At 39.3% G+C, this 27,238-nt stretch overlaps 1 protein-coding gene across 3 annotated transcripts in view; it reads right to left on the bottom strand.

Moving 5' to 3' along the window:
- The window catches only part of Eip74EF (Ecdysone-induced protein E74), a 101,583-nt gene that overhangs the window by 13,027 nt on the left and 61,318 nt on the right, over positions 1–27,238 (bottom strand). For all 3 annotated transcript variants that reach the window (XM_090170615.1, XM_090170617.1, XM_090170616.1), the window contains 3 exons: positions 2,806–2,975; positions 2,536–2,734; positions 1,047–1,196 (listed from right to left, as the gene is read on the bottom strand). In XM_090170615.1, coding sequence (XP_090026741.1) covers positions 1,047–1,196; positions 2,536–2,734; positions 2,806–2,975 — 519 coding nt within the window. The remainder of the gene's footprint in view (positions 1–1,046; positions 1,197–2,535; positions 2,735–2,805; positions 2,976–27,238) is intronic.

Here is a 27,238-nt window from a genome sequence, read left to right as displayed (position 1 = left end):
TTAAACATTGATTAATCATCATTACGCTAGGCAATTTACCACGCATGATTTCGCACACAAACCTATAGAGGTCTATTATACTATTCAATTATATTAATATTTAATTTCTAATTTGCTTATTATAGGCGCGACGAAATGGAAGATGTCAGCAGTGCTTGACTGTTGTAGTACCGCAGTGTTGCCAATGTTTGAAAGTCGAAATACCCATTGCTGGATAGTAAATTTCCCACAAATTCCCACACCCCTATTTATCTCCCCCCCCCCCCCCAACGAAAAACATCCCATAATTTTCAAATAGTTTGAAAAAATAAAAATTAAATTTTATTGAAATTACAATTTTTAAACAGGTTGTTAGGCCTATGCATTGATTATTAGGAGGCGCCTCCTTTATTTTATTTATAAAATCCCAAGATTCACGAAAATACACCGCTCTAGATAATTTTGGGCTTTCAATTGATAGTCAAATTAAGAAAAACATAGGATACATGAAAATTACCATTTCCCCACAGAGCCCAAATGGACCCCAAAAATTCCCACAATATGGGAAATTTCCCATAATCTGGCAACACTGAGTACCGGAAAGCTCGAAGCGGGTTTTTTTAAAGGATTTAAAAAGCGTTTTCAGAACTAGTTGCCGCTTTTTTTTTTAAATATATTCGTAAGTAGAAACTTCAGAGTAAATGTTGGAAATATGTTTGTAGGTTAGAGCGGCGTATCTCTTTGGGCGCGCAGTCCGTGGCGTCATTGTAAGCGGGCTTGAGGCCCCGCGAAATAATCGGAGGAAACGCAGCCAGTTTTTCACTCTCTCCCTCCGCGGCGAAGATAAAATGCCATTTCCCGTAATGAAAACCTTTCGGGGCGAAAGTGAAAGTTTTTCTGGTCCTTTGTAAATAAGGTCGGCGGATACGGAGGGAATTTGTCTCGAGAGGAATCCGGCAGGGTTGCGGCCCAGTAACCGATAGACCTCAAAAATTCGCCACGCCGCGGAACGAGCCACTCTTAAGGCGCCATCTAAAGGGAAATAGCGAAACGAAAAATGTACTGACCCGCGGAATGACCAGCGCTGGACAATGATGACGTAGAGGAAGTTGAGGAGGAAGAATGGACCCTTGGTTTGATTTCGTCGTTAGACAAATGACCGCTACTGCTGTCCACGTCGGACACGCCGCTATCCGCCGGACTCGGAGGTAATGAGCCTGCAAATAGTTCCCAATGTTTACATTATTTTCCGAATTCTTCTCTCTTTCGGTAAGCACTTCCTACTTTTGAAGGACGACATTTCGACAGTGTCAAAACGAGATAATTACATTGGTTTTGAGTATTACTCTAGACAACCATTAAAACTTATAATGTAATAAGAAAAAACAGTTAAACCAACGGATAACCAAATAGCAGTTACTAGGTACAAGTTCTTCATATTTAGCGCGTTTCTAAGAGATAAAATTGTTTTTAATTTTTAATTATTAGCGAATTTCGACTATTTCCCAATGCCTAAACTATCGAGAATTAATTAACCAGCTTCGCTAAAGGTGGTTGCACTTGCGGGAAAAAATGCAAATACCACGTGCCAGCGTCACCAAGAGGCGTCATGCCTCAAACCGGAAATTTGATTTACACGTATTCGAACCGGTTTGTCCAATAGACAAAATAATACAACAAATGTATATCCGGTGCCTCTAGATAAGTAGGCGGGTTAAGAACTTAGGCTTTGTCGAAGGAACTATGAAGTATTTGGGGATCTGCGTTCGCCATACCCACAATCTGGCTGAAAGTCTAATTAGCCTTTTCAGTTCGTATAAAGCCACGTAGCGGCCAACGCGATTAGTTTATAGTCCGCTAAGCTGACGATCTGCTGTTGGAAAATGCAAAGCGTCTGCTTAGCGGACGAAATTCCGGTAGTTGACTAGCTATACGCGGGTCTCCCAGCGATTTTTTTTAAAATATTATAGGAATTATAGGAAATTTCATAGATAATATAGTAATATATAGGAACATTTTTAGCCAAAAAATAGGAATTTATAGGAAAATTTTAGCTAAAAATAGGAATTTATAGGAGCATTTTAGCTAAAAAATAGGAATTTATACGAAAAATTTTGAAAAAATAGGAAATTATAGGAGTATATTGAAATTATAGGAATTTATAGGAGCTCTGGGAGCCCAACCTTTGATGTTTTCGGGAACACCGGACCTAAGTAAGAGCTAAGCTCTATTTAGAAGGCAAATTTTTTCCCAAAAGTTAAGGCTGTTTTCTAATACAATATTTTTAAAATTATAGGAATTTATAGGATAAATTTTGAGAAAATAGGAAATTATAGGAGCATATTGAATTTATAGGAACTCTGGGAGCCCTGCTATACGTGTCTCTCTATGTAAAGGCTAATTACTTTTTAATTAGCGCTCGAAAGAGTCAATCAAATATTTATTCCCCGACTTTGAATTTGACGCGAGGCATTTATAAGAATCGAGGCAAGTGTCCGAAAATTAAAAGCGCTTTGGCCAGGTTCGAGACGGAGTGTGAGAAAGGCGAGTGCGTACCGGAACAAGGTGTTAGCGGCGTCGTCCCTGGATGTCCATGGTGATGAGCGTGGTGCAGCATCTGCGAGGTCACCGGCGTGCCGTTCAGCGGCGACATCGAGGATGGAGCGGCGCGAAGATGGGAATGAAGAGCCCCGTGGTGGTGCTGAGAATGCGTCGTCCGGCCATCGCCGCTCATGGAGTGTTGCTGCAACAGCGCCTGTACGGGGCGTCAGGGCGGGTTAAAACCACGTGCCATTGGACGGCTGCCCAAGCTTTTTAGGGGCTTACCTGAAGGACGGTTTTCGTGTCGCACGATGCGGAAGGATGACCGCTACTTCCGTTCATAAGAAGGTTGGTCGCCGAACTTCCGCCGGAACTGGAGATCGAACTGGAAGCGGGAGGGGACGATGATCCAGATCGACGGTCGGACAGTCCTACTGGGTCGCAATTGTTATCAACTGCCAAAAGACAAAACAATATTTCGTCACTTTTTCGCAAACTTTTCACTAATAATCATAAGAATTTCATTTCATCTTAATACAAAGATAGATATTTCGATTTAATCATACGAGAATGTCTTACAAAATCAAGGAAGTAAATATTATCCTACAAATTTACTCAAATTTCATTAAACAAATAATTTGGCATTAAGAGTATATACTGAACAAAAATTAATAAATATTTTATTGTATGGCCACCCTATAGTTCCCAAAGTACGTATGTTTCTAAACCGCGTATTAATATTCATTTCCGACAACGCTTAAAAGAGGCGATTTACGGGGAACACGCAACGTCGGCCTTATGAAATAAGCGGCGGGGAATTAAGTAGTCGGCGTAACCAGTTTCCCCACTTCAACGAACCTCACTCTAGTACGTGCGTTAAAAAAATGTCCTATTTTTGAATAAAAAGTGAAAACGTGTTAGCGGGGGAGCTCGTACGAAATAGTCACGCGCTTCGATTTTTTCGCACCGCGTTTTCGGGGGTGAGCGTTCCGAGCCCCTTTCGAAATCGCCCCCTTCGCGAGTACAGACGGCCCAATTCCAGCCTCTAGTGACGGAGAAGAGAGCCTCGAAAACGGGTCAAGGCTCGCTCGCGCGCAACAGACTACCCAGTCTCTAACGCCATAATCGATCCGCCACTCCATCCCCCGCGCGCCAGTTGGAAGCCCCACCTATTCGAGAACCCAGGGTCCCGTTTCCTTCCTCCTATCGCTTACCCCCCTCAAACCGGAACTAACGGAAGCCGAAACGCTTGCCATCACACCCCTAGTCCTAGTTCAAGAATCGACCTGGAAGTAACGCGGATCGATCGCGTCTCCATCTATAGTTTTAAGCCGCGAATGTCAGGCTCGGCTCCCCGACGAACTCGTACAGAAGCGCCTCTTTGTTTCGCGACACGTTTTAAATATCGAATTACCGAGCTACTTCGAGGAAGCCAAAAGATACCCGAACATCTACTACACTCTCTAAACGCCGTTTTATCACGTTAATTTCCGCCATTGAAAAGAGAGATTCCAACGAAAACACCACTTTGCTCGCACTCGACTCGAGTATTTACAATATCGGCTAGAAATCTGATAAAGATGGCGACAATGGCCCGAAGGCGGCGTGTCTGGTAAAACACTAGCCTTACGCGAAATTACCTGAAAAAGTAAACAGCTGATTACTGGTTTTATTCGCGAAAAAGTTTAAAATCTCAGAACGTCAACCCCTTCACTTTTCTGGCATCGTTTCGAACTTCTGAAAATAGTCCGCTACTCTTGATCTTCTATAACTTTCCGGAACACGCTGCCAAATACCAAATTGGATCGTGGGCCTATTTTTTTTTCTTTAATAACCTTGCGGTGGAGTGAAGGGTAAGGTAAATTACGTTTCTTAATGTTACCAAAGAGGAAAAAAACGGCGGAAAGTCTTAAGAACCCACTAATCATCTAAAAGCAAAAATAATTAAAAGTCGTGGGATTCATCACGCTGCAAATTCGCCAAGTGGGGGTCATACTACAGTTTCGGGCACTGCAAACAAAACCACGCATTAATTAGCGGCTAAAACCAGCCAATAATAGCATTAACTTAAATATGAAATTCCAAAATTAAAGGAAAAAAAAGACTTCAACGATTAAAAGTACACTTTATATCTTTTAATATTAACGCGCTTTCTAATTTCTAAAATTAAAAGCTTTATAGTGTACTTTTAATCGTTGAAGTCTTTTTTCTAACATATAATATTAATGAACTTCATCCGGCAGTAATAGCTTTAACAACAGCTTAAAATGGTCGAGAAATAATAAGGCGAATTTCCAAAAATAATCCCTCGGCACTTCTATTTACAGGTCGCGTTGGAGTGAAATACAAAAGACTGGGAAAAACCGATCAAATTCGACATTTTATTCTCGAAAAACAAAAAAGCCAGCGGCGCAATTAACGCGTAGAAGGGAGGTAAAGTTGGCAAAGGCTTCTATAAAGTACCATAGACGAGATGGGAGGGGGGGCAAGCAGACATACGCAAACAAAATTATTTTTCCTGCTAAAAGGTTTTCGAAATAAAAAGGTCTTCAAAAGCGGCGGAAGGGTTGAACGAACGGGCTCAGGGTTTCCAGGCAGTCGCTACCCGAAGACCTTGAGACTCGCGCACGCGCAGTGGGGGCCGACAACTACCGCCACCCCCGTTCCTCCCCCTCCCACAATTCGAGATCAGCTACGTACAGTTTTCTCTCCGCATGCGGATAAATGCTCGCCACTTCCAACTTTTTTTGCCCTTCACTTAATCGTCTTCTCGATAACTCGTCTTGTTTACTAAATACTATAGCGGCTATAAATATCGAGAATTTTCTCGATGTCGCAACAGTCGCGACCGACGAGGGAAACAAATTTTAAAAGCGACCCCAAAACGAAAACATAGCCTCATCTCGAAATGACGTAATTTCTCACAAAAAAAAACCCCCGAACCCGTAAGTTTCCCCCCATCGGCACCTGGGCCATCTGCCCCCGTTAAAAAATGGAGGTAGCCTCGCTGTCCCCCTAATCCGGGATTTTGAAGCCGTTTGCTAATAATGGCTCCTCCTTGTAAACGCAAAGAGAGATGTGTGTCAGTGGGGAGCGCGCGCGAAAAAATTCAATCTCCGACCCCAGAAAGATTGGCCCAAAAAATGTCCCCTTTTTTGTACGCTTTTATCTCTCACACCGTTAATCCTGACATTTTTCTAGCGGAAGTACGGCCTTCCGGTTTTTTGGGGGTTTGTATTTCATTCGATGAAGATATTTTTCGCGCATTCTAGGGGCCCCATCGAAGGAGCATCGGGTCAACTCCACTTTACATTTATCGTTATAACTTCGTTATCGCGCCCTACTTTGTGGGGTCGGACATTTGACAAAATCCTGTAGAACATTTTGGTAAAAATCTACAAATACCAAATTTCCCTCCCACAGATTTAATATGGAAAATCCAGAGTTGCAGGACACTCTTATGATTAAATAACGATTAGATTAGATTAAAATTAAATCTGTAGCTTTTGGCTGTACAAAGATTAAAAATTATTAAATCATGATTAAATTTGTGATCATGATTATTAGGACACCCTGTAACAAAGTGATCTGCCCCTCCGAAAATCCTGGATCTTGTAAAAAATCCCAAATTCCGTCAGGGTTGCCACAGTTTTTACAGATTCAAATTCCCCGACTTTTTCATGTTTTCCCTGACCATCTCCGGAGATTTTCCCTGACTTATTTTGGGCCAAGATTTTGTATTTTTTTACCTATATTTTAATAAAAGTTCCCTATTTGCAACCGAAATTAAATTCCCTGATTTTTACGCTAATTTTTAAAATTCCCTGATTTTACACAAGTTTTTAAAATTCCCTGACTTTTCCCTTGTTTTACACTAGTTTTTAAAATTCCCTGACTTTTCCCTTGTTTTACACTAGTTTTTAAAATTCCCTGACTTTTCCCTGATTTTTATACCCATATTCAAATTCCCTGACTTTTTCGGGAATTGTAGGTTTTCCAGGTACCGTAGCAGCCCTGTCCGTAGATAAAAAAGGCATCGCATCGCTACTTTGAATATATCCAAAGATTCACCGACCACATTTATATCAGTTTTAACCGCCTCGGCGAAAATGTCCACTGATGTACCAAGAAAATTAATTTGGCGGTGTATTTAATAAAGAAAAATGTCCCTAGACAAAGGTCGTAGCCGCAGATTAATCAGACTGATTAATTAATTACAGCGGTCAAACGTTCGCTTTTACGCTTTCTTCCGAACCGAAAGTTTTCGCGCCGAAAACCAGGTAAGGGGTGGGAATTATTTGGAATTGACAAATTGATAGAATATCGGGAGTAACGATTTAATTTTTGGTTGTAATTAATTCTCTGTCGCAGCTGCGATTGAGGTTCGCCAAAGAAGGCTAAAAATCCGAACAGAAGTTCGCGCGGAAAACGCGAAGACAAGCCTCAGTCGCAAACAATGAGCGTATCTGGGCCAAACTTTCCATCGGCCCGGAATAAGTGATCATTTCTTCCTCAACCGAGGGCGGAAATTACTCTCGGGGTACCCACCACCCCCTTTTCGCGTCAGGGACCTCACTCCCGCGATATAAAGGATCGCCATCGAGACTCGAGTTGTCCGCGCCTTTTGTCGAATTTGGGTCTCTACAACTTCCTATACACGGCGCCCGGAAAGAGAGCTACTGCCTTTACCACCCTCTGAAAAAAGGTCAAACGATTCCCAACTTCGTAAATTGATTTTGCTTAAACCTAGGAGCAACAAACAGCACCCCGCGCAACGAGAACGCAACCCGTCAAAAGTTGCGCATTTTCCTCGCGTACAATTTTCATTGGTTAGACGCTTTAGCGCCTGCTGCCGTGGGAAGGGGGAAGTTCGGAAATTGTCTTCCCCCCGCCCGTAAAACGTGCAGTGTTAAGGCTCGTCCAATGGAATTTGTACACCACCCTGCGTTAGCGTGTTTAGAGGCTAGCCGCGTTCTCCTCGCGTTTGTTGTTCCTAGCTTAAACCAACTCTAGAAGCTAGGTTACTTTTTAGACGGTATTATTCTTCAGACGACTAAATAGGGAAAAAAATGAAAATTTATCTCTGTCAACCACGCGCGACTTGACCTAAAGAAAATAAATTTACTCTATTTACAAATATAGTTTCTAAAACCCGGTAGTATTTCTCGTCGTAGTTGCTTTCGAACAAGAACGGCAAACCAACCCAGCCAGCCAAAAGATAGCGTTCAGATTTCAGTAGAGAAAGCGAAAATGAGGTAGAATTTCGTCGGATATTCGATACAATTCCCACCCACGGAGAAACAAACCGCCTAACCGGTTGATAAAGTAACGGGAGAACCGTACCTGTATTATCCCGTTTAAAATAGGCCACAATGTAACGGAAAATCGCTTTCCCCTCGATACTTTTACCCGGCCACTTAATACATTAACCAGTAAACAAAAATAGTTCCCGTTTCGCCGATTCAACCTTCGGGAAAAAGGAATCGCGTGTGTCTTAAAAAGGAAGGCTCGGAAGTGAGAGAGAAAGTAGTTTTCCTTTAAAAAACGCTTTCGCCGAGAACGACCGTTCAAGTTGACAGCGCCGAAACCATCAATGGCCGGCGTCTCTCCGGATCGGCCGGTCCGTTCGGCGCTGCCAAGTTAGGGTGGCTCGCCGCGAGAGAGCGCGTTCCTGATCCGAAGCGTTTTGACAGAAAGAGGTTAATAGAGTCGCGCGCGCTTTTCCCCCGGTTTCCATGACGACGACCTCGTAACCGCTTTTCCGCGTTCTCGCGCAGCCAATCGCGGCGCTCCCCGCCAATTCGCCCGAGCCCCTCCGGCGAAACAACCTTGGCCCTTTGCCGCGAATCGGACGAAAACTATATTCCCGCCATATACCCTTTCTTCACTGATTAAGACTACTCGCCATTTCCATTGGCTGATCGCTTCATTAGCAATTTTGACCCCATTTCCCTTCCCACTCGACCACTTACTCGCGCTACGCGCCTATGTCGATTTTCACGAATAACGCGAACTTTAAAAGCCAAAAATGCGGATCGATATGATGTCATTGTCATAATATCAAGCGTCTTAAGTTTACAAGTTGAGAAGCACCAACTTATCCAATTGAAGATCAACGCCGCAATTTGCGCCGTCCCCAACGCCGCAATTTACGCCGGCGCGCCAACCAACTTACTACGACTATTTTTACACGCCGCCGATATATTTTACGAAAAATTCCAATAAAGTTCATAAAATACGCGATAATTTAAAAACGAATTGTCAAATTTATTTATTTTCACTCGAAACAGAGATTATTCATTTGTGCTAAAATTTTAGGGTCTGCCTCGAACTTAGTAAACTGATAGATTTGATTTTTGAATTTATTAAAATTTTAAAGATCAAACATCAAATTTATAGCCAAATTCTAACAGTATACAATACACGTTTTATTTATTTCACCAAATTCTAACAGTATACAATACACGTTTTATTTATTTCAATATCAAAATAAACGCGTGTAAATATTTACAACCCCATTGGTGATAATTTTCCGCTTTTTAGTCCAAAAACTGGAAACTTCACACTCCCTTTCACTCAGTCGCTTGTTACGCAACGATTACGACCAGAAGTCAATGATAAAACGAGTTCGAGGAAAGTATCTAACAAGCTAAGATAAATACTTGACAATTTTTTTAACGTTAGGGAATTAGACAATGTTCCCCAATGTGGGTTTATAATTGACTTCGGATAACAGCAACTAATTTTCGAACTTAGCGAGATTAACTATTGCCGTTAAATACGAAATTGGGTGGATACTGTTTATTTTATAACAGGGTTGCCACAATATTTTCAGATTCAAATTCCCTGACTATTGCTTGACCATTTTAAGAGATTTTCCCTGATTTTTTCTAAACCAAAATTCGATAATTTTTAGCTTGATATTTTACTTTTATCAAAAGATTATAAATTGAAATCAAGCTACATTTCAGACTGAAATTTTCAGTACAAAAGTATTATAGCAACGTTTAAAACAATTAGCAAAACTTTAAAGGAACTAATAATCATAGAATTTGTCAGATAACTCGAGTAAAATTACCTTCAAAAAGTGTCAAGATAAAATTAAATTCCCCGACTTTTTACAAATTCTTAAAATTCCCCGACTTTTTACAAATTCTTAAAATTCCCCGACTTTTTACAAATTCTTAAAATTCCCCGACTTTTTACAAATTCTTAAAATTCCCCGACTTTTTACAAATTCTTAAAATTCCCCGACTTTTTACAAATTCTTAAAATTCCCCGACTTTTCCCCGCATAATGTTTCGACGTGGCAGACCACGCTCGGTGATAGTTATAGCCAAGTACGAACAGTCGAGAATTAGCGGCTGCGTACGAACGCGATACAAACGAAGACGTTCCTTTTGGGAATTTTAATTGGGAGCTGTACAATTGAGGATAAAACGCACTCAAGGTTTTTATCCGCGTCACAGCTGGAAACGATGCCAACTTCCGCAAACTGCCAGAGTGCGTGTTCCAAGCAAGGGCGCACTGAAAATACCGCTCCGCGAGAGTGAAGAGAAAGCTTGCCCGACTAACAGCCATCTTTTCATTCGAATAGTTTAACCGGTAGCACGCCTCCACGAAAGCCCCAGTTTGTACAGGTGTTCAACGACTTTATTGGGAAGTTTCAGCGCGGCATTATACCCGAATAGAGGAAAGCGAGCTAAGTCGCTCTTGCAAGAACTTGATATGTTGATCGTCAAAATGAAACCACTAGATAGAAAACACCGCTTATTTTTATAAAAAATTTCTGTAAAAAGCAAACTCTTATTTTTAACGTTTAACACCTTTCCTCCCTTTTCCTTAGAAATATTTTTGATAATTTTCGTGGTAGATTAAGGAAGTAGAAAAAATTAAATTTTAAATGATATTTAATATATTTACAATTTCTAATATAATTTTCCACCAAAAGCGGTAGAACAATAAGTGTGAATCGGGAATTCAACTTATTGGAAACTCGAAAAAATTCTTCGTAAAAAAATAAGATTTTAAAAAATTTCAGAAAAAATATTTGTGACAATTCAAAATTTTATTTTACACTTCCTATTTATAATTTATATACTCATTAAAGCTATTGAAGAATGAAGTACGCAGTATTATTTTGAAATATCTATTAAAAAAAAACTAAGTTTTGGAAAATATTTAGCGATAGATAAGGAAATAAAAATCTAAAATAAATCAAATTCTATTAATTTGAGCTAATATGGAAAATTGCGGGCGTATCCTGGAGTTATAAAGGGTATTCGGCAAAAAGTAAAAGCCGGTTTCAATTTATCATTGTTCAGAAATAGAGAATTTCAAAAAAGAAATAAATCTTTGCCCCCGTAATAGGAAGCAATTTGTTGAGCTACTCAATCGCCGTTTTCTCCCGAAACAGTTTCGCTATCGTTGCGTAACGCGTGCAGCACCTACATCGAATTTTATCATTTTTCGACGGGTAGACTATTTTTCCAGTTATTTCCGAGATCGGGTTCGACCCAGTGACCTGTTGTACTTGAAGCCGTTCTGGCGCGCACCACACTGTCACTACCCCCCTCTTTCCCGCCTAATACATCTCTTTCTAGCCCGCCCGCGAGTGAGCTTAACGCGTCCCCCCCGGATGAGATGGGCAACAATTTTGAGGTCCTTTAAAAGCGGGCGAGTGCTGTGGCCCCTTTAGCGAATTAGAGTTTCGGCAGCTACCTCTGCAACGTCACTGTTCCGCTTTCCAACCCTTTCTCCGATCCCACTATAGCCGCGTTCACACTAGACAATTAGGAAACGTTTTAAAACGGTTTCGAAATATCAAATTTTAAAATTTTTGTGTCGAATTTATTTATCGTATGACTAATAATACAGTTGACTCCGAAATTTTGGAATTTTATCTTTCGAAACCGTTTCAAAACGTTTCCAAAGTGTGTAGTGTGAACGCGGCTATTTTGAGGTCGACAATGAACGAAAACGAAAGCCCGTTCGTTTTCTCGGTCACAGACGGGGACCGCCGCTAAAGTCGAAATTGACGAGCCAAATCGAACACGTTCCGAGCCTTCAGTTTCGCTAGACTAATAATAACCGCATTAATCACTGGGACCCGAGGGGGTAGTCACTTAGGTTATCAGATGTGCAAATCATAGGTAATCACGGGAATTCACTTAAAATGATCACCGGAAATCACTGAAAAATTGTGACAGGGCTCGTACGAAATTTTCGGATTTCAAATCCCTGACTTTTCCAGGCTATCCCTGATTAATTTTTGGCAATATCCCTGACCTTTTTGGTAATTTTCCTGTTATTTTCATGATTTTCGACTTTCAATATTTTTTAAATATCACAAACTGAATTATATTTCATAAGATTCAAAGTTTGTTCAAAAAGAAATCCCTGACTTATCCAGGTTTCGTACGAATCCTGTGTTAGTAATCACTGGAAATTACCGAAAAAGTATGGGAAATCACTGATTATTATTATTAGTCTTACTATTTTTAAGATTTAAGAAGGTTTTACCACGGCGCTAACTAGGCAAATTCTTGGCATTTAACCGTTTTAGCTTGGATTAAACTAGCATTTTTATTTCAAGAAATAGTTGAGCCGACACCGAGGGGCTAACCACTCTTAGAAAGTCTGTACACCGGATTACGCTTAGATTAGCACTGCCAAAGGCAGGGACTTCAAAGATTACGCGTAATCCCATTAGTACAGTCAAAGGTACGGCTCTGTACACCGATTACGCAGAGTGATCAGCCCCTCGGCCGACACAGTGTTTCTCGAAATTTGAACGAATGGATAAATCAAGTATTCTCGTGACGTACATCATTGCCCCCTATCGCGGTACCCTGCCTTAGAGCTACGTAATCCATCTGGTCTAGTATATCGTGAATACCTCCTACACAAAGCTGTCTTTAAAGTCAAAGTGGGAATTGCGCGTGCCGCCAATCTAAGTTAAACTTGGTCTCGAGAAAAATCCATTTCATACTTCGGATTTGTAGAATGTAAGCACGCGTTTACATAAAAATAAATAATGCCTACGACGACTAAAACATTAATTACCAATAATAATAATATAGGTATACAGAAGTATCACGAGGAAACAAATCAACCTACCCAAACAACACGCAGCTGACATGTTTCGTAATTTTTCTCGTTGATACGCGAATGGGCAGTTTGCCGACCAGGAAGTGTTAGCGTCGAAAGTAGTCGACTATAAACTTGACATTCAAGCCGGCAATAACGTTGTTATCTCTCCCGCGGATTACCAGAGAACTAAGTAGTATTATTTAAATTTAGTAGAAACGCTCTGTCGAAAACGAGTTAAGACATAAAACGAATCTTTTTATTATCAATAATTTCGAGATGATGTTTGCCAAAATAGTTTCCGCACCCCCAACTGACAAACGTGACTAAAATCAACGTGTCTTTGGGTTACCATCGATATCAACGCTGACGCTACTTTTTGCCTAGTTCCAAACGCGATAACGCCTACGATATCTATCAGCGGTTAGTGATAACAGCCTCTAGGGCATTGCGAGACGCGTATGGTCTTGGAGGAAGTGATCACTATTTTATAACCTTACTCCGTCTGTACAATAATTTTGTTACAGATAAGACCCGTCTATAATTGTTTTCAATACTAAAGAAAACCACGCGATTTTATAATCGCGTTCATTTTCAAAAATATTAAAAGTCTAACGTTTATCTCTTTCTTTCGACATCCTCCATTGACGAAAGCAGTATCATCAAATTCTTCCTTCAAATAAAAGTTATAAAATATTATATCAAAATATTTACGTAATTTAACTAGGGGCTATTCGGAGTTGGCATTTTTTAGATTTTATTTAATAAAAATCAAATCAATCAATTTTTTATTTAAATCGGATTTTTTTATTTATTGATTTGTTTCTGTATATTTAACGGATATTTTATTTATATCGGTTAGCTAATCTTGAATTACATGAACCTATTTTTTGCCACTTTTATTCCTACATTGAAATACATTGTGTGATTTAAATTATTTTTTTCATAAAAATCATTTGATTTTAATTAGTGTTTATTGTAAGTTGGAAAATGACCGAGGACTTTTTTCCGGAAAATTTTCAGTATTTTTCCGAAAAAAAAGTTTTCATTCCATGATTAGTCTTAAATATATTGTTTGTCAATTTAAATAAAGCGGCATTATCGCCTAAAAGTAAAACTAAACCTCTAGACTAGTTTAAACTGATTAACAATGTAATACTATTAATGTTTTATAGTATGTTTACTGTTATTAGACAATTTATATTGATAAAAAGATAAAAACATTAAAAACCCTTAAAAAGTAATTGTTTTCAATTTTTTATTTTTCCGATTTGCGGAAAATTTTCTGGAAGTTTTTCAGCATCTTATTTTTCCAGAAAATTAACACCTTTAATTTTAATCGACCAGCCCTAGGGCTATTTTGTTTTTAGCCAGTGGCGATTATGCCAATTTCTTTATTAAAATGCAAACTATTACAATAATTTTATCATAGTTCGTAATATTACAAAGATCGTCTATCCAAAAAAATAGGAAGAATTTATATTTTCGAGAAACGCTGGGAAAAAAATATCCAAAATATCGTTTGGCAACCCGCGTTTTAGGCGAAACCCCCTTTTCTCCCGGAGCTTTCTTTTTCGACTATTTGGAAAATATTTTTTCCTTCGCCATTTCGGAGTAAAGTAACGAAAAATTTTGCACAATACGTTTTGACCTCATATCCTACTTCCTCGATCGGCCGTCGGGTTGCCGAGGCCGGGGGGAGCCGATTGAAGAGGATAACAACAGTAAGTAAACGACGATAATAAAGTGGAAAGGCTTTAAACGCGGCGTGAGGTTAAAACTGACTCCGCAATATAAACAACAAAGCCACCATAAATTTTTCCACTTCCAACTCTAGAATATTAAATCGAGGGAAGGTTAAGGTTAAAGTAACCATCGCCAGGTTTTCGATGTACGATCACGGAGAATTCTGGCATCGAGATACCATTCGCGGAAAAATAAAAGGCATCGTAAAGTAGGATTAGTGCTCGGCATTCAATTAATTTTTATCCATGAATAAATTAAGCTCGGCGATATTTAAATAATATTTATTTAAATAACCAATAGTTGAATAAAAATTGTAAAATGTTTAAATAATCGAAAGTGAATAAGCCTATTAATTAAATAAAACAAACAATTATTTAAATAAATGACACTTTTATTCAAATAAATGCTTGGTTGTGTAAAAAACAATTAAATAAGTTAAAATGATATTCTTTTTACCAACGTTTTTTAAATAAATCGGAAAATTTGTGGATAATGAATAAACAATTCCGAGGACTACGTAGGATATCAATTAAATTTGACTTTCCGGTTCAGTCCATCATAATGTAAAATTAATTATTAAATTAAAAAAATGTTTTGAATTCGGAATAAAATTTATTCCAATATTGAACTTTTACACATTTAAACGTGGAATTGTTAATTAAATTTTATTGATTATTACTTTTATTTCGTTCACAATGCGCTTCAACATTTAACCCATCCGAATGTAAATATTAAACCCATCCGAATGTAAATATTAACTAGTAGTACCTTTATGGCCGTCGTTTTCAGAAACTCGTGTGACATATTAAAAATTTAACCTAGCTAAAGAGAAATGGAATCAGTTACCAAGGTAACAATCGGAAGAGTAACCCAGAAAATCCATCTAGATAGATTACCTACATTTCCGCCATTGTTTATTAGTCCGATAGTAATTTTAATGGGGAAGCGTACTGATAAAAAGCCCTACAAATTCAGATAATACCTGTTTCAACGTTTCAAAATGGAACTTATCTGTCAACCAAAATTAAATAGATTTGGGACAAAAACTTTTCAATGCTAATAACGAACGCTATCAGTAATAATTTTAGTTACGAGCTAATTCTTTCAATTGTGTCAAAACGGATACAATAGTTAATATCGCTCTGTTTAAATAGTAACGTTTGGAAGATGAGTTATGTTTTTCAACTACCAAACACGGAACAGAAAATGACGTCAGAATATATTACATATAAAGCGTTGTAACATTCATAGTAATGTTGGATGACCCCCCCCCCCCCCTTTCGGCGTCGGCGTCATTTTAACACTTGCAAAGCGGAAATAATCGGCTGAATTTCTTAAGAAATAAAAAAACGTATTATTTACTCGCAAATCCAGCTTCGAAAATATGACGCGTTCTAAATGTGTCTTAAAACTAAAAATATACGCGAAGCGTTAGACGTTTAAACAAAGGACAGAAGCCTGGGTGAATTTTGGACGAGAGGCTCTGGTTCCCTTGGCGACGGATACCGTCGGGGGGGACGGCATCGCGTTTCGGCGTTTCCTTCCCTCCCGGGCCGCGCGTTCGGACGCCTCTGTCTTCGCGTCTCCCCCCCGCCTCGTCCCCCCTCGGTGGCCTTGAGCCATTGAGCCAATGACCCGACACAAGGTTAGCAATATGGCGCTGCTGCCCGAGACCAACGGCGCATGCGCTAGCCCTAACTTAGCCGGAATGGAGCGAGGGGGCGGGGGGGGGGGGGGGGGGTAGAGAGACGGAGGATTCGAAAATAGTAGAGAAGAATTTTTCAGGCCTAAAAATTCTCGTCTATCTTGATGTGGAAGTAAAGCTCGCGGAATAGACCTCTATTGACTCGGAGGCCATTAAAAACGCCTGGCCTTGAATAGTTACATAAAACTGTAACCTCATTGATAAGAGAATGCTAGTTAACTTTTATCGGAGGTACGACTGCTCTCTTAATAACGCGTGAACCGCTAAAACAAGCCGCGGCGAAGGGAATTGCCAGGCCACCCTCCGCTCAATTTGATCACCACAAGTGATTTCATCGGAATATTTTCACGCCGAATAAGCGACGTAAAAATAAATCATTCGCAAAACACATTTCTAATTTGTTATTTGGGTTTCTAAAGGGAAAATTACGTTGATCTAGTGCTCGGAATTGTTTATTCATTATCCACAAATTTTCCGATTTATTTAAAAAACGTTGGTAAAAAGAACATCATTTTAACTTATTTAGTAATGTTTTTTACGCAACCAAGCATTTATTTGAATAAAAAGTGGCATTTATTTAAATAAGTTTGTTTTATTTAATTAATAGGCTTATTCATTTCCGATTATTTAAACATTTTACAATTTTTATTCAACTATTGGTTATTTAAATATTATTTAAATATCGCCGAGCTTATTTTATTCATGGTTAAAAATTAATCGAAATCCGAGCGCTAACAGAAATCGACGCGTTTTAAATCCTAAAAGCATCCGCGTTACCTCGTCGATAATATGACAAAAAAGAATAAATGCCCGTGGAAAGAAATGTTCCGGTTTCCGGTGTTTGGGGAGACAGAGAAATGGATGGCGAAAGTTATAGAGCTGACCTTATTACACTGGTTTCGCCCCTCAGCAACCCGGTTCCGACCAACAAAAAAATATGGGCATTTTGAAACGCGCAGTGCTTTTGTCGCGGAATGGGGTGGAGAGCCCCCTGGCCGGGCGAGGACCCGCTACTTTCAAAAAGAGCCCCCCCCCCGCTCGGCGGGGTCGAGGCTTTGGAACCCGCGTTATTTATTATTATCGCCGAAATTCCCTCCGCCTCGAATACGGGGAACTAGGCTAGATACGCCGCCATTTTGACGCGTTTCGGAGTAGGCCAAAAAACAGGAACTTACCGGGACCTGGATTGTAACCTAAATTCGGGGCCCCAAAAATATTTGCTTTCGCGTAATGTTCATTTTCCACAGTCGCTATATGACCTAGGTAACGGGAAATATATATTATCACGTTGTACAGTTGTCCGCCATCGTTGCGGATAAACCCTTCAGCAATATGGGGACGTCACTGCACGGTGTAAAATGATTTGCGCGATTAAGGTTTTGGCCCGATTTATTGCGGAAATTTTGAAAACATAATCAGGTTGGCATTACCAGCTTCAAATGTTCCAAAGACTACAACGAGGGGTAAGACACTCTGCGAACTCGGTGTACACTGCCGTAGGTTTGACAGTGCTAAATGGAACTCGCGAACTCTGGAAATTATGTACCTTTAACAGTGCTAAATGCACGAACTCGGTGTACAGATTATCTGAGACTGTCTTACCCCTCGGACTACAACACTTCTAAAGGCCTTTTCACACTAGCCAACTTTTTGATCCAACTAGATGAGTGAACTTGAGTTGAGTCAACTAGTTGGTTCGTGTGAATAAAAGTTCGATGAGTTGATCCACCAAAAATGTACGCGAGAAAAAAATGGATCACTGATCCATTTTTGCTGACTCAGCATTTTGATTTAAAAAGTTGGCTCGTGTGAAAAGGTCTTAACTTGTTCTTTAAACTTTTCAGTTAAAGTAAACATCGAAATTGGTTTTAAATTTAATTTGAACGAGTTATTAATTTCCAAATTGATTTTTGCAACGTATGTCGACGTCACCCATGTTTTTTCCTCAAGATAAAAAAACTGCCCTCAAAATGGCGGCCATAGCACCAAGCTACTACTCTATTACGGGATGGATTTTAGCGACTGAGAGTAAACTTAAATTAAGATATTTTCCACAATTCCTTTCGTCAAGCCTAACAAAGCGGTCGAAAAATGCGTTAAATGTATATTATTTTCGTCAGCCAAATGCATATCGACGCGAGTTCGATTTCACCGATTTCGGCATAAACTCGAAATTGGGGTGAAAGATTGTGTTAAAAAAACGCTTTTTTCGAGCGTGAATTCGTGTTTGACTGGTGGCACTGCGAAAACGGGAATGGCGCAACTTAAAGTGACCCCGTTCGTTCGAAGCATTGTCAAATTGGCGGGAGGGGCGCGGAAGAGTGCTCCCCCCCCGCCTATCCTCATTTATTTCCGACGCCGCTACTTTCTATTAAATGTAACGACGAAACTCAACTACATTACCTTGATTTTCGACGAGGAAATAATTCCGCTGAGGGAAAAAATATGTTTCGGGAATTCGGCGGCCGCGCAGATTATTGACGATAATAATTACGCAATTCTACATCACATCATAGCTTTCTCTTTTTCGTATTCGAAGAAAGTTTTTCTCACACGTTTAAAAACCAGAAGGATATATTTGGATATCACGTATATTATTCTTCAGGGTTGCCAGTTTTTTCTCATTCAAATTCCCTGACGTTTCCAGGTTTCCCCTGACTATCTCCGGAGATTTTCTCTGACTTATTTTGTGGCTAAATTTTGTATTTGTTTACCCAAAATTTTAGTAAAGGTTTCCTATTTTCAACCAAATTAAATTCCCTGACATTTCCCTGATTTTTAGACCCATATTGAAATTCCCTGACTTTTCCAGGAATTCCAGGTTTTCCAGGTACCGTGGCGACCCTGTTCTTAATAGTCGCTAGTATTTAAAAGGATAATATTATTTTATTTCGAGTAACAATAATGTAATTAGCGACAAATACAAAATTGCGTATCGATTATTTTGAAAGTAAGTCGACTTGTTATTTATTAAATATCGGGGTTTTCGGAGGTAATGATCGCTTCCTAGTATTAAATTCGATAAATATATTTACTTTCCTATTTAACCGTAAGTAGAGGTTATAGCGCCTCTACCGAGAGAGGTAGATTTAAATGATGCTTCTCGTACCAAAAAAGGGACAAAAATAACTGGAACACGCTGAACAATCAATCACGTGTTCCAGGCCTGGATATGATGTCAATAATAGCGGGCCGGTAAAAGTCACACCCTAAAACGCGGATAAGGGATTGCGCTGGATACATCCTTTTTAGCCAACAAGATTAAAAGGAACTGAGATAATGCCTAATCAAGTTTAAATACGTGTCACAATACCGTAGTTGATAATTACTTGACCTACAATTTTTTAAATCGTAAACAACTGTGATAAAACGATAATGAATAGTTATCGTCGCTGGTAAAGACTTTTTCGGTATCATCCCATCCCACTTATAAATATAAACTACGTGTTGAAATTAGGCGCCGTGGAATCTACAATATTAATATCCTTCCGGAAATCCAAAAAACATTTCTTCCGTTTTAAAAAATCCAAACTAAGATTATCAGATTCCGAAAATACTAACTAAGATTATCAGATTCCGAAAATACTAACTAAATTTGTCAAAAACGAAAATTATAAATTAATTTATCAATAACAAAAGTTACAAATTGAATTTATCAGTAACAAAAATTACAAATTGAATTTATCATATTCAGAAAATCCAAATCAAATTTATCATATTCAGAAAATCCAAATTAAATTTCTCAAATGCCGATAATCCAAATAAATTGTCAAATTCGAAAAATCTAGTGACCTATCACCTTTTGGAAATTGAACCAGCTTTATTCTCCATCTGTTTTGGGATACCGAAAATCAACTCTTAGAAGATACCGATAGCGTTTAAATCCTTTGAAACAACTCTTATTTAATCTGAAATTCAGAATCGCAAAATCATCAGCGGATGAAATTGTCTTTCAATAATAAATCAAGTATTTGAAATTAGCTAGACAAATAACGGCTGGTGGTAGGCGCTTTAAAGGTTGATAGAGGTATTTGATCGAGTCGACGTTGACCTAATTTGCAAATGGCGCTCTATCGAGCAAACTTACAGTATCTCCTGACCAAGGATTTCTTATAGTTGGCGTACTTCTTAGCAGCGTCTTCGCTGATGTCCCCCAACTCGTCCGAAGACGAGCTGGAAGAAGTATGTCTTTCCAGCATGATATTTCGGGCTAAACCCAACCACCGAAAAAACGGTTCCCTAAAACTGTTTAATACTAATTCGTCATAAAATGTTTCTAATTTTTGCGTCTTGTTTTCAGAGCGTCATAATCCGCGAAAAGAGAGCCCGCTTGCAGGCGACGAAACTTTTATTCCATTCGAAGAAGCTCAAATGATCGAAAACGCCGAATCGAGTTTTCCAAAACCAGCGCACTATACGCGACGTAATCTGGTCGAACCAGAGTTCAGTAGGTCCTGTCGAACAGTTACGAGCGAAAATGACCTATAAAATCACCGGGGAATATTGACATCAAAGGGGACTCCGCGCACTATCGATGGATGACTCAAAAAACGTTCTAAACACACGGACAAATTTTAGGCGAGACAACGGTAGAGATAGAGAGGAAACCGATCGAAAACACGCCGTTCGAAATTTGTTTACCGCGCTTCGTGGCTCAGACCGCGAGGCACGTTGAGAAGCCAAAATAGACACGGCCGTTTCGGGAAGCGAAAAATCCGGCGGCGGTATAGTGCCGAGGCCGTCTTGTCGACGAATGAAATCGTTCCCCGACTCTCCGAGCCAACGCGCCAACGTTTCCGAGCCGCTATACACCGATTTCCGACCCCCTTTCGCCCGCCATTCGCTTTTGCTTAGTTCCCTTTTCCCCGATATCTCCCTACCCCCCGCCCTTCCCGAGCGAAACGACGCGAAAAACTTTCTACTGTTCAGGAACCTAATTCCCCAAATACAAAGTGTACCCCCTCATCTCCCACCTTCATCCGTTCAAAAATTTTTTGTTTCGTTTTAAAAGACGCACCAGGAATCTCTATATCAGCGAATGACAGTGAAATGGAGTTACACGTTTGTTTACCGATCGAAGGAAAAATGTCAACATGAACTTGCCTGTGGGCGAAACTTGTTTAAAAAGCCACTTTCAGCTAGATTTAAAAGCGTTTTCCAGTTGTTGATATTCTAACTAAGACGCGTTAGTCTAATTTCTAATACGGCATTGTTTCAGAGTAAAATGTAGGTGAACGTTTCTCGAAACTAGTTTAACTAGGTCTAACTCAAATTAGGAACGAGAAGGAATAATTACGGGCGACGCGGGGTTGATGATAATCTATCAAAAATATACGCCAAAGAATGCCTAGGGACGCGCCAAAAGTACCAACAGTTTTTATATTTGTTTACGAAGCTAATTCCATTCCATTTTTTTGGGATTGGCTAATCAATAATAATTTTAAAAATAAAATACGAAGGTTACGGTAGAAGTTACAATGTGTTTGATAAAACGTTATCAAATACAGAGAAACTGAATAGTAAAATTCCAAAATAAACGATAGGGTAATTCTAATTAATTTATACGAAATATTTTAATATTGAAATATGAAATAACCGTGCCAGAAGAGTATTAGATTAAGTTGTATTTGACAGATATCCGGCGGATGCGTTTAAACGTATCAAGAGAGTTTCGATTTTGCTGGCATCGAACATCGAAAGTCAATAAAACGCGGATACCGCAGCGACATCTAGTTGATAACGGAGAAACCTCGCGTTCCCTTTCGGAAATTAATATTTTCCGGTCTGACTCGGCCCGTGAATCCCCCCCTCCCGACTTCGTAACTGGAATCCCCCCCGCAGCTCCTTCCTGGCGCTGTTCGAACAAGTCCCTTCTCGTAAGCTAAGCGCCGAGAGGTCACGTGACCTAAATATTTTCTCTTCGCTAGGGTGAGTTTGAAGACGCGCGATTTGAACGGTGAAAAATCCCGATACTCTACGAACTTCTCGGCTATATTAAAATTTCAAGCGCTTCCGAGGGTAAAATTTAAATTAGGCTTTTCCGTTCGGCTTTAGACGCGTATATATACTTTGGTCTTTTTAAACTTTTATAGTCCGCAGTGTTCGATATGCGCTTTTTTCAGAAGCCCGTCTTCTACAATTTCAAACATTTGTTTTTCCTGCTTGTTTCATTTCGGAATATACAGCAGCATTGTCGTTTTTTCAGCTTCTCCAGTCTACATATTTTGGACATTTTTTAGCGATACCCATTTCGCTCAATACATTGTTTCCAGTAAACTAACACGCTCAGAATATTTGTGCCTTTTCAAATCTTCGAGTTTAAAGTGTCTTTTTTTTAAAGCTTACAGTATAAGGGGTCCCTGGTTTGGAATCCTTCCAGTATAAGGGGTCCCTGGTTTGGAATCCTTCCAGTATAAGGGGTCCCTGGTTTGGAATCCTTCCAGTATAAGGTGTCCCTGGTTTGGAATCCTTCCAGTATAAGGTGTCCCTGGTTCGGAAGCCTTCCAGTATAAGGTGTCCCTGGTTGGGAAGCCTTCCAGTATAAGGTGTCCCTGGTTCGGAAGCCTTCCAGTATAAGGTGTCCCTGGTTTGGAAGCCTTCCAGTATAAGGTGTCCCTGGTTTGGAAGCCTTCCAGTATAAGGTGTCCCTGGTTTGGAAGCCTTCCAGTATAAGGTGTCCCTGGTTTGGAAGCCTTCCAGTATAAGGTGTCCCTGGTTTGGAAGCCTTCCAGTATAAGGTGTCCCTGGTTTGGAAGCCTTCCAGTATAAGGTGTCCCTGGTTTGGAAGCCTTCCAGTATAAGGTGTCACTTTTGATAATGCCTGAAAATCTCTTCGATCACTAAAAGAGTTGGTTCGCAATCGGAAAACCTAGGCAAGAGTGTATCGGCTGCCGTGATTAGTTCAATTGGATAATATCGAGACAATGGGGAAAAAATGAATATTTTATAGAATCTCAATGACGAAATTGAGTTTCAGGGAGTTAGAGGTGAAAGTGTCGCGTCGCGGTTCGGTTCGTCGCAAAGGTCGTCAGTCGTTCTACGTGTGGTGTTAGTGACACACTATGCACCATCGACGAGCGATTGAACGATATTCGTGATTGAAACCCGGGGATTCTAGATGCCACAGGGTACAACAACTACGATATAACGTCACGACTATTAAAAACGTTTCTTGCGCAAGAACGATAAAATAAAAATAGTTCGGATCGCGAGTTATTGACATACCACTCGGATACTCAAGGTTTTGCTGGGAAACACCGAAATAACCACTGGAGAAGTGAGCGGCTTCATACGCTACCGCGAAATCACACATTACCTTTTTAAGTGGCAATACAGAGGAATATATTATCTATTATTATAAAAACTTGTTGACGTTAACGGTAATAGTTAGTGTAGGGAGCTGTTGGCTCGTACGCGTTGCATGAAGGGCTTGCCACCACCCTCCTACGCATTGTAACCCGGCCACCTGAATTAAAGGCTTCAAAAATCGCTTGATGACTTAGGCCTAAGGTGGTGCCTTGGGTATTAGCCTAGCTGATTATTATTATTATTTCATTTATAATTTTTACAATTTATATGTTATTCGATCCACAACCAATTAAATCAAATAACTAACACCGTCCCTCTCCAAAATATTTGCGACCCATATTTTGCCCTTTAACTCCCTACTCCTAGCGCCAGAGGTGGATGGCGGTCGGCTCTAGAATTAACGTATAGCAAAAGTCGGAAAAGACGCCATCGTTTAACACAAATAGCGATAGGTAGCGCCACTGCGTTTCAGTTTCGGAAGAATGTAAATTTCTAAATTTAATTCTAAATTAAATTTTCTTATAAGCATTACACTATTTTCTTTAGTTTTTAGGCAATTAAAATGTAATGACGGTTATTATCCTTTAAAAATTCTTCGCAGCTGCGGAGTCTTTTTAGGTTTTAACTATTTCTTCGCGTTGTTGATTCTTTACCGCTTTCATTGTTCAAATGGTCAACATAGCTAATGATTAGGAGTGGTTTTAAAAGCAAACGTTTGTCATATTTTAATTCCGTAAACGGCGTTTAAATCGGGAGGACCCGAATACTGCCATTCTGTGTTCAAAGTTTAATAATTAAATCGCTAACACCGGTAAAACGTATGTTTTGGGGCCATTGGCGCCGCTACATTATGTGTAGATTTTGAGCCGAATAATATCCCGAAAATGAGCCGAATAATATCCCGAAAATGAGCCGAATAATATCCCGAAAATGAGCCGAATAATATCCCGAAAATGAGCCGAATAATATCCCGAAAATGAGCCGAATAATATCCCGAAAATGAGCCGAATAATATCCCGAAAATGAGCCGAATAGTATCCCGAAAATGAGCCGAATAGTATCCCGAAAATGAGCCGAATAGTATCCCGAAAATGAGCCGAATAGTATCCCGAAAATGAGCCGAATAGTATCCCGAAAATGAGCCGAATAGTATCCCGAAAATGAGCCGAATAGTATCCCGAAAATGAGCCGAATAGTATCCCGAAAATGAGCCGAATAGTATCCCGAAAATGAGCCGAATAGTATCCCGAAAATGAGCCGAATAGTATCCCGAAAATGAGCCGAATAGTATCCCGAAAATGAGCCGAATAGTATCCCGAAAATGAGCCGAATAGTATCCCGAAAATGAGCCGAATAGTATCACGTAAATGAGCCTAATAGTATCACGTAAATGAGCCTACTAGTATCACGTAAATGAGCCTCAATGTACCCCCACAATATCCCAAAATTCCCTTATGGTCTCAAATAATTTCATGTGGAACATTGCCAATATTGGAAGCAATAAAATTACTTTATTGAGTTGCGTTTTTAAGAAATCCCACGCTTTTTTTTTACGGTAACCGTATCATTTCTAAATTTTGTTATCGCCATATCAGTGGGGCTATTACCTGAACACATATCTATCACAATTAGAAACTGAAGATATTAAAAATTGTGATTAAACAAGAACATTTCGTAAAATGTTTATTTATTTCTATCCTATGAATTTAGAACAGGGCTCGTACGAAATTTTCGGATTTCAAATCCCTGACTTCTCCAGGTTATCCCGGACCAATTCGTGGCGATATCCCTGACCTTTTTAGTAATATACGTGGTAATTTTCACGTTTTCATGAAACCATAACAAACTTAATTAATTATTATTAATTATTATATTCCCACTATATTGGGAATATTATCCGCGATGCAAAGTTTGTTAACTGATAGAACCTTGACTTAAACCTTACTTTTTACGATATTATTTAAATCCCTGACTTATCCAGGGTAACTAGGATATCCAGGTTCCGTACGAACTCTGTAGAATCTTTTGATTGACTTCGAGTATTCTAGGTCAAATTGACAACTGTACTAAATTCTATACTGCAGTACTTGAATTTCAAGTTATAGAGAAAAAGAACATTTCGTAATGAATCAGTTTAATAAAATTTACTTCTATTATAACGTAATCATTTAGGACATTATATCATATAATTTTTAATTGCAAAAGCACGCTGCCTGTCGTTGTAAAGGTCTTAAATGGAAATTATCGACTAAAATATTTTTCGATGTCGAAATTATAGTATCTTCGGTTTAGACAATATTCGAAATGTTAAGCGCTCACTGCTAACCTTCAAAAACGAAACTATCATCCGAAGTCAAGCACCTAGTGAGGCAGCGACTGTTACGGTAAAGGTGTTGGCATTGAGACGGGTCGTTGGTCTTCTCGCTAACGAGTAGGATAGGATCCGCTCATTTCATGGTCAACTACTCGGAGCCAAGTTGGGGCCACGGACAAACACCATTGTTGCATTTCCACCAATCCCCCCGTCACAATTTTCGCCACTTCGCGTATTTCCAAGTAATTATCTCTCTCGAAAGGGGTGCCGCGATAAATGTAGTGGCTCCGAATCGCCAAGGTGGTTTAATATTAAAGTAAATTATCTTACGGCGACACGGGGCGAAGACGTCCGCAAATTACCCGTACATTTAAGCTTATTAGCTCGTGTTCTACAACAAAAGTCGATTCACATCCCACTTTTCTATCAAACATATTTTTCGTACCTTCACAAAAGTGAGCGGTACTTTGAAAATATTTCACGTTTAATGATTAATGGCATACTCTTGGATTTAAAAAACTATACTTGATAATATAATAAAAATAAAATGAAAGCTATTAGTATGGTACTTGTCACAACAAATGGAAGCCTAAGATGACGTCATAGGTCACGCTGAGGTTTGACGTCAAAGTACCATCCTCGTCTACTATTTCGTCTAACTACGCGTGTGTCAGATATTATTGAAACTCGCTAATTATTATAGGTAAAGCGGGAAACACTAATTAAACCAAACAAATTAGGTGTACACTTTAAAAACAAGCGCGACGTTTTCTACAAGTTTATCAACTCACGTTGTATTTTTATCATTTTTTATGGTGTCGTACCTACAATTTAACGCGTAATTGCAAAAACTTCGTACTGCTGACGCTAGCGAAGGCTACACGATGACGTTCGTAACGTTGCGTGCTTAATTTTTCTATTAATACAAATATAGTAGTGTTTGTTACATTAAAAGAAGTTCATAAAAATTAAGCGTACCTTTCGTACTTTTTTTTTTAAATTGGCGCAAATTTACCGTAAACCGTGGTATTACTTACCCTAACATGAAAAATGTCAAAATAACACGTATTATATACCATTATTAGTATTATAAGTATATATACCATATAATTCTTCTTATTAAATGTATTCATTCTTGTATTATTATTATATTTAATTACCAGCCCAGAAATGTACCGCTACCTACACAGTTCATCAGTCATTCTTAGGGTATGTAAACCATCCCAATGAAAAAAAAAAGAGTTAAAATGAACGCTGAATATTTGCGTTGGTTGCGTAATGTAAAAGTACGCTAGCTTTAATAACGTTACAGAGTTTAATAATTTTCTCAAGTCAATGATTAGACCAAGTTTGGAATGAATATTTTTCCAATTAAAAATGAATCGGAAATCCGTTCTTTTTTGCGTAACATAAAAAATAGTCGTTAAAGAATGAAAGGCCCGAGAACCGGTTTCATCGAAATTGAAGGGAACAAGTCGGCGCGTCGGGTTCATAGGCCTAATTTTGGCGGCCACATTTGTCAAGGACAATAAAGCACATTTCGGATTTCGAGATTC

The sequence above is a fragment of the Leiobunum rupestre genome, chromosome 4 (assembly GCF_980474605.1).
Source record: "Leiobunum rupestre chromosome 4, qqLeiRupe1.1.hap1, whole genome shotgun sequence".
Taxonomy (NCBI): Eukaryota; Metazoa; Arthropoda; class Arachnida; order Opiliones; family Sclerosomatidae; genus Leiobunum; species Leiobunum rupestre.
This window is presented reverse-complemented; position numbering and strand designations above follow the sequence as displayed.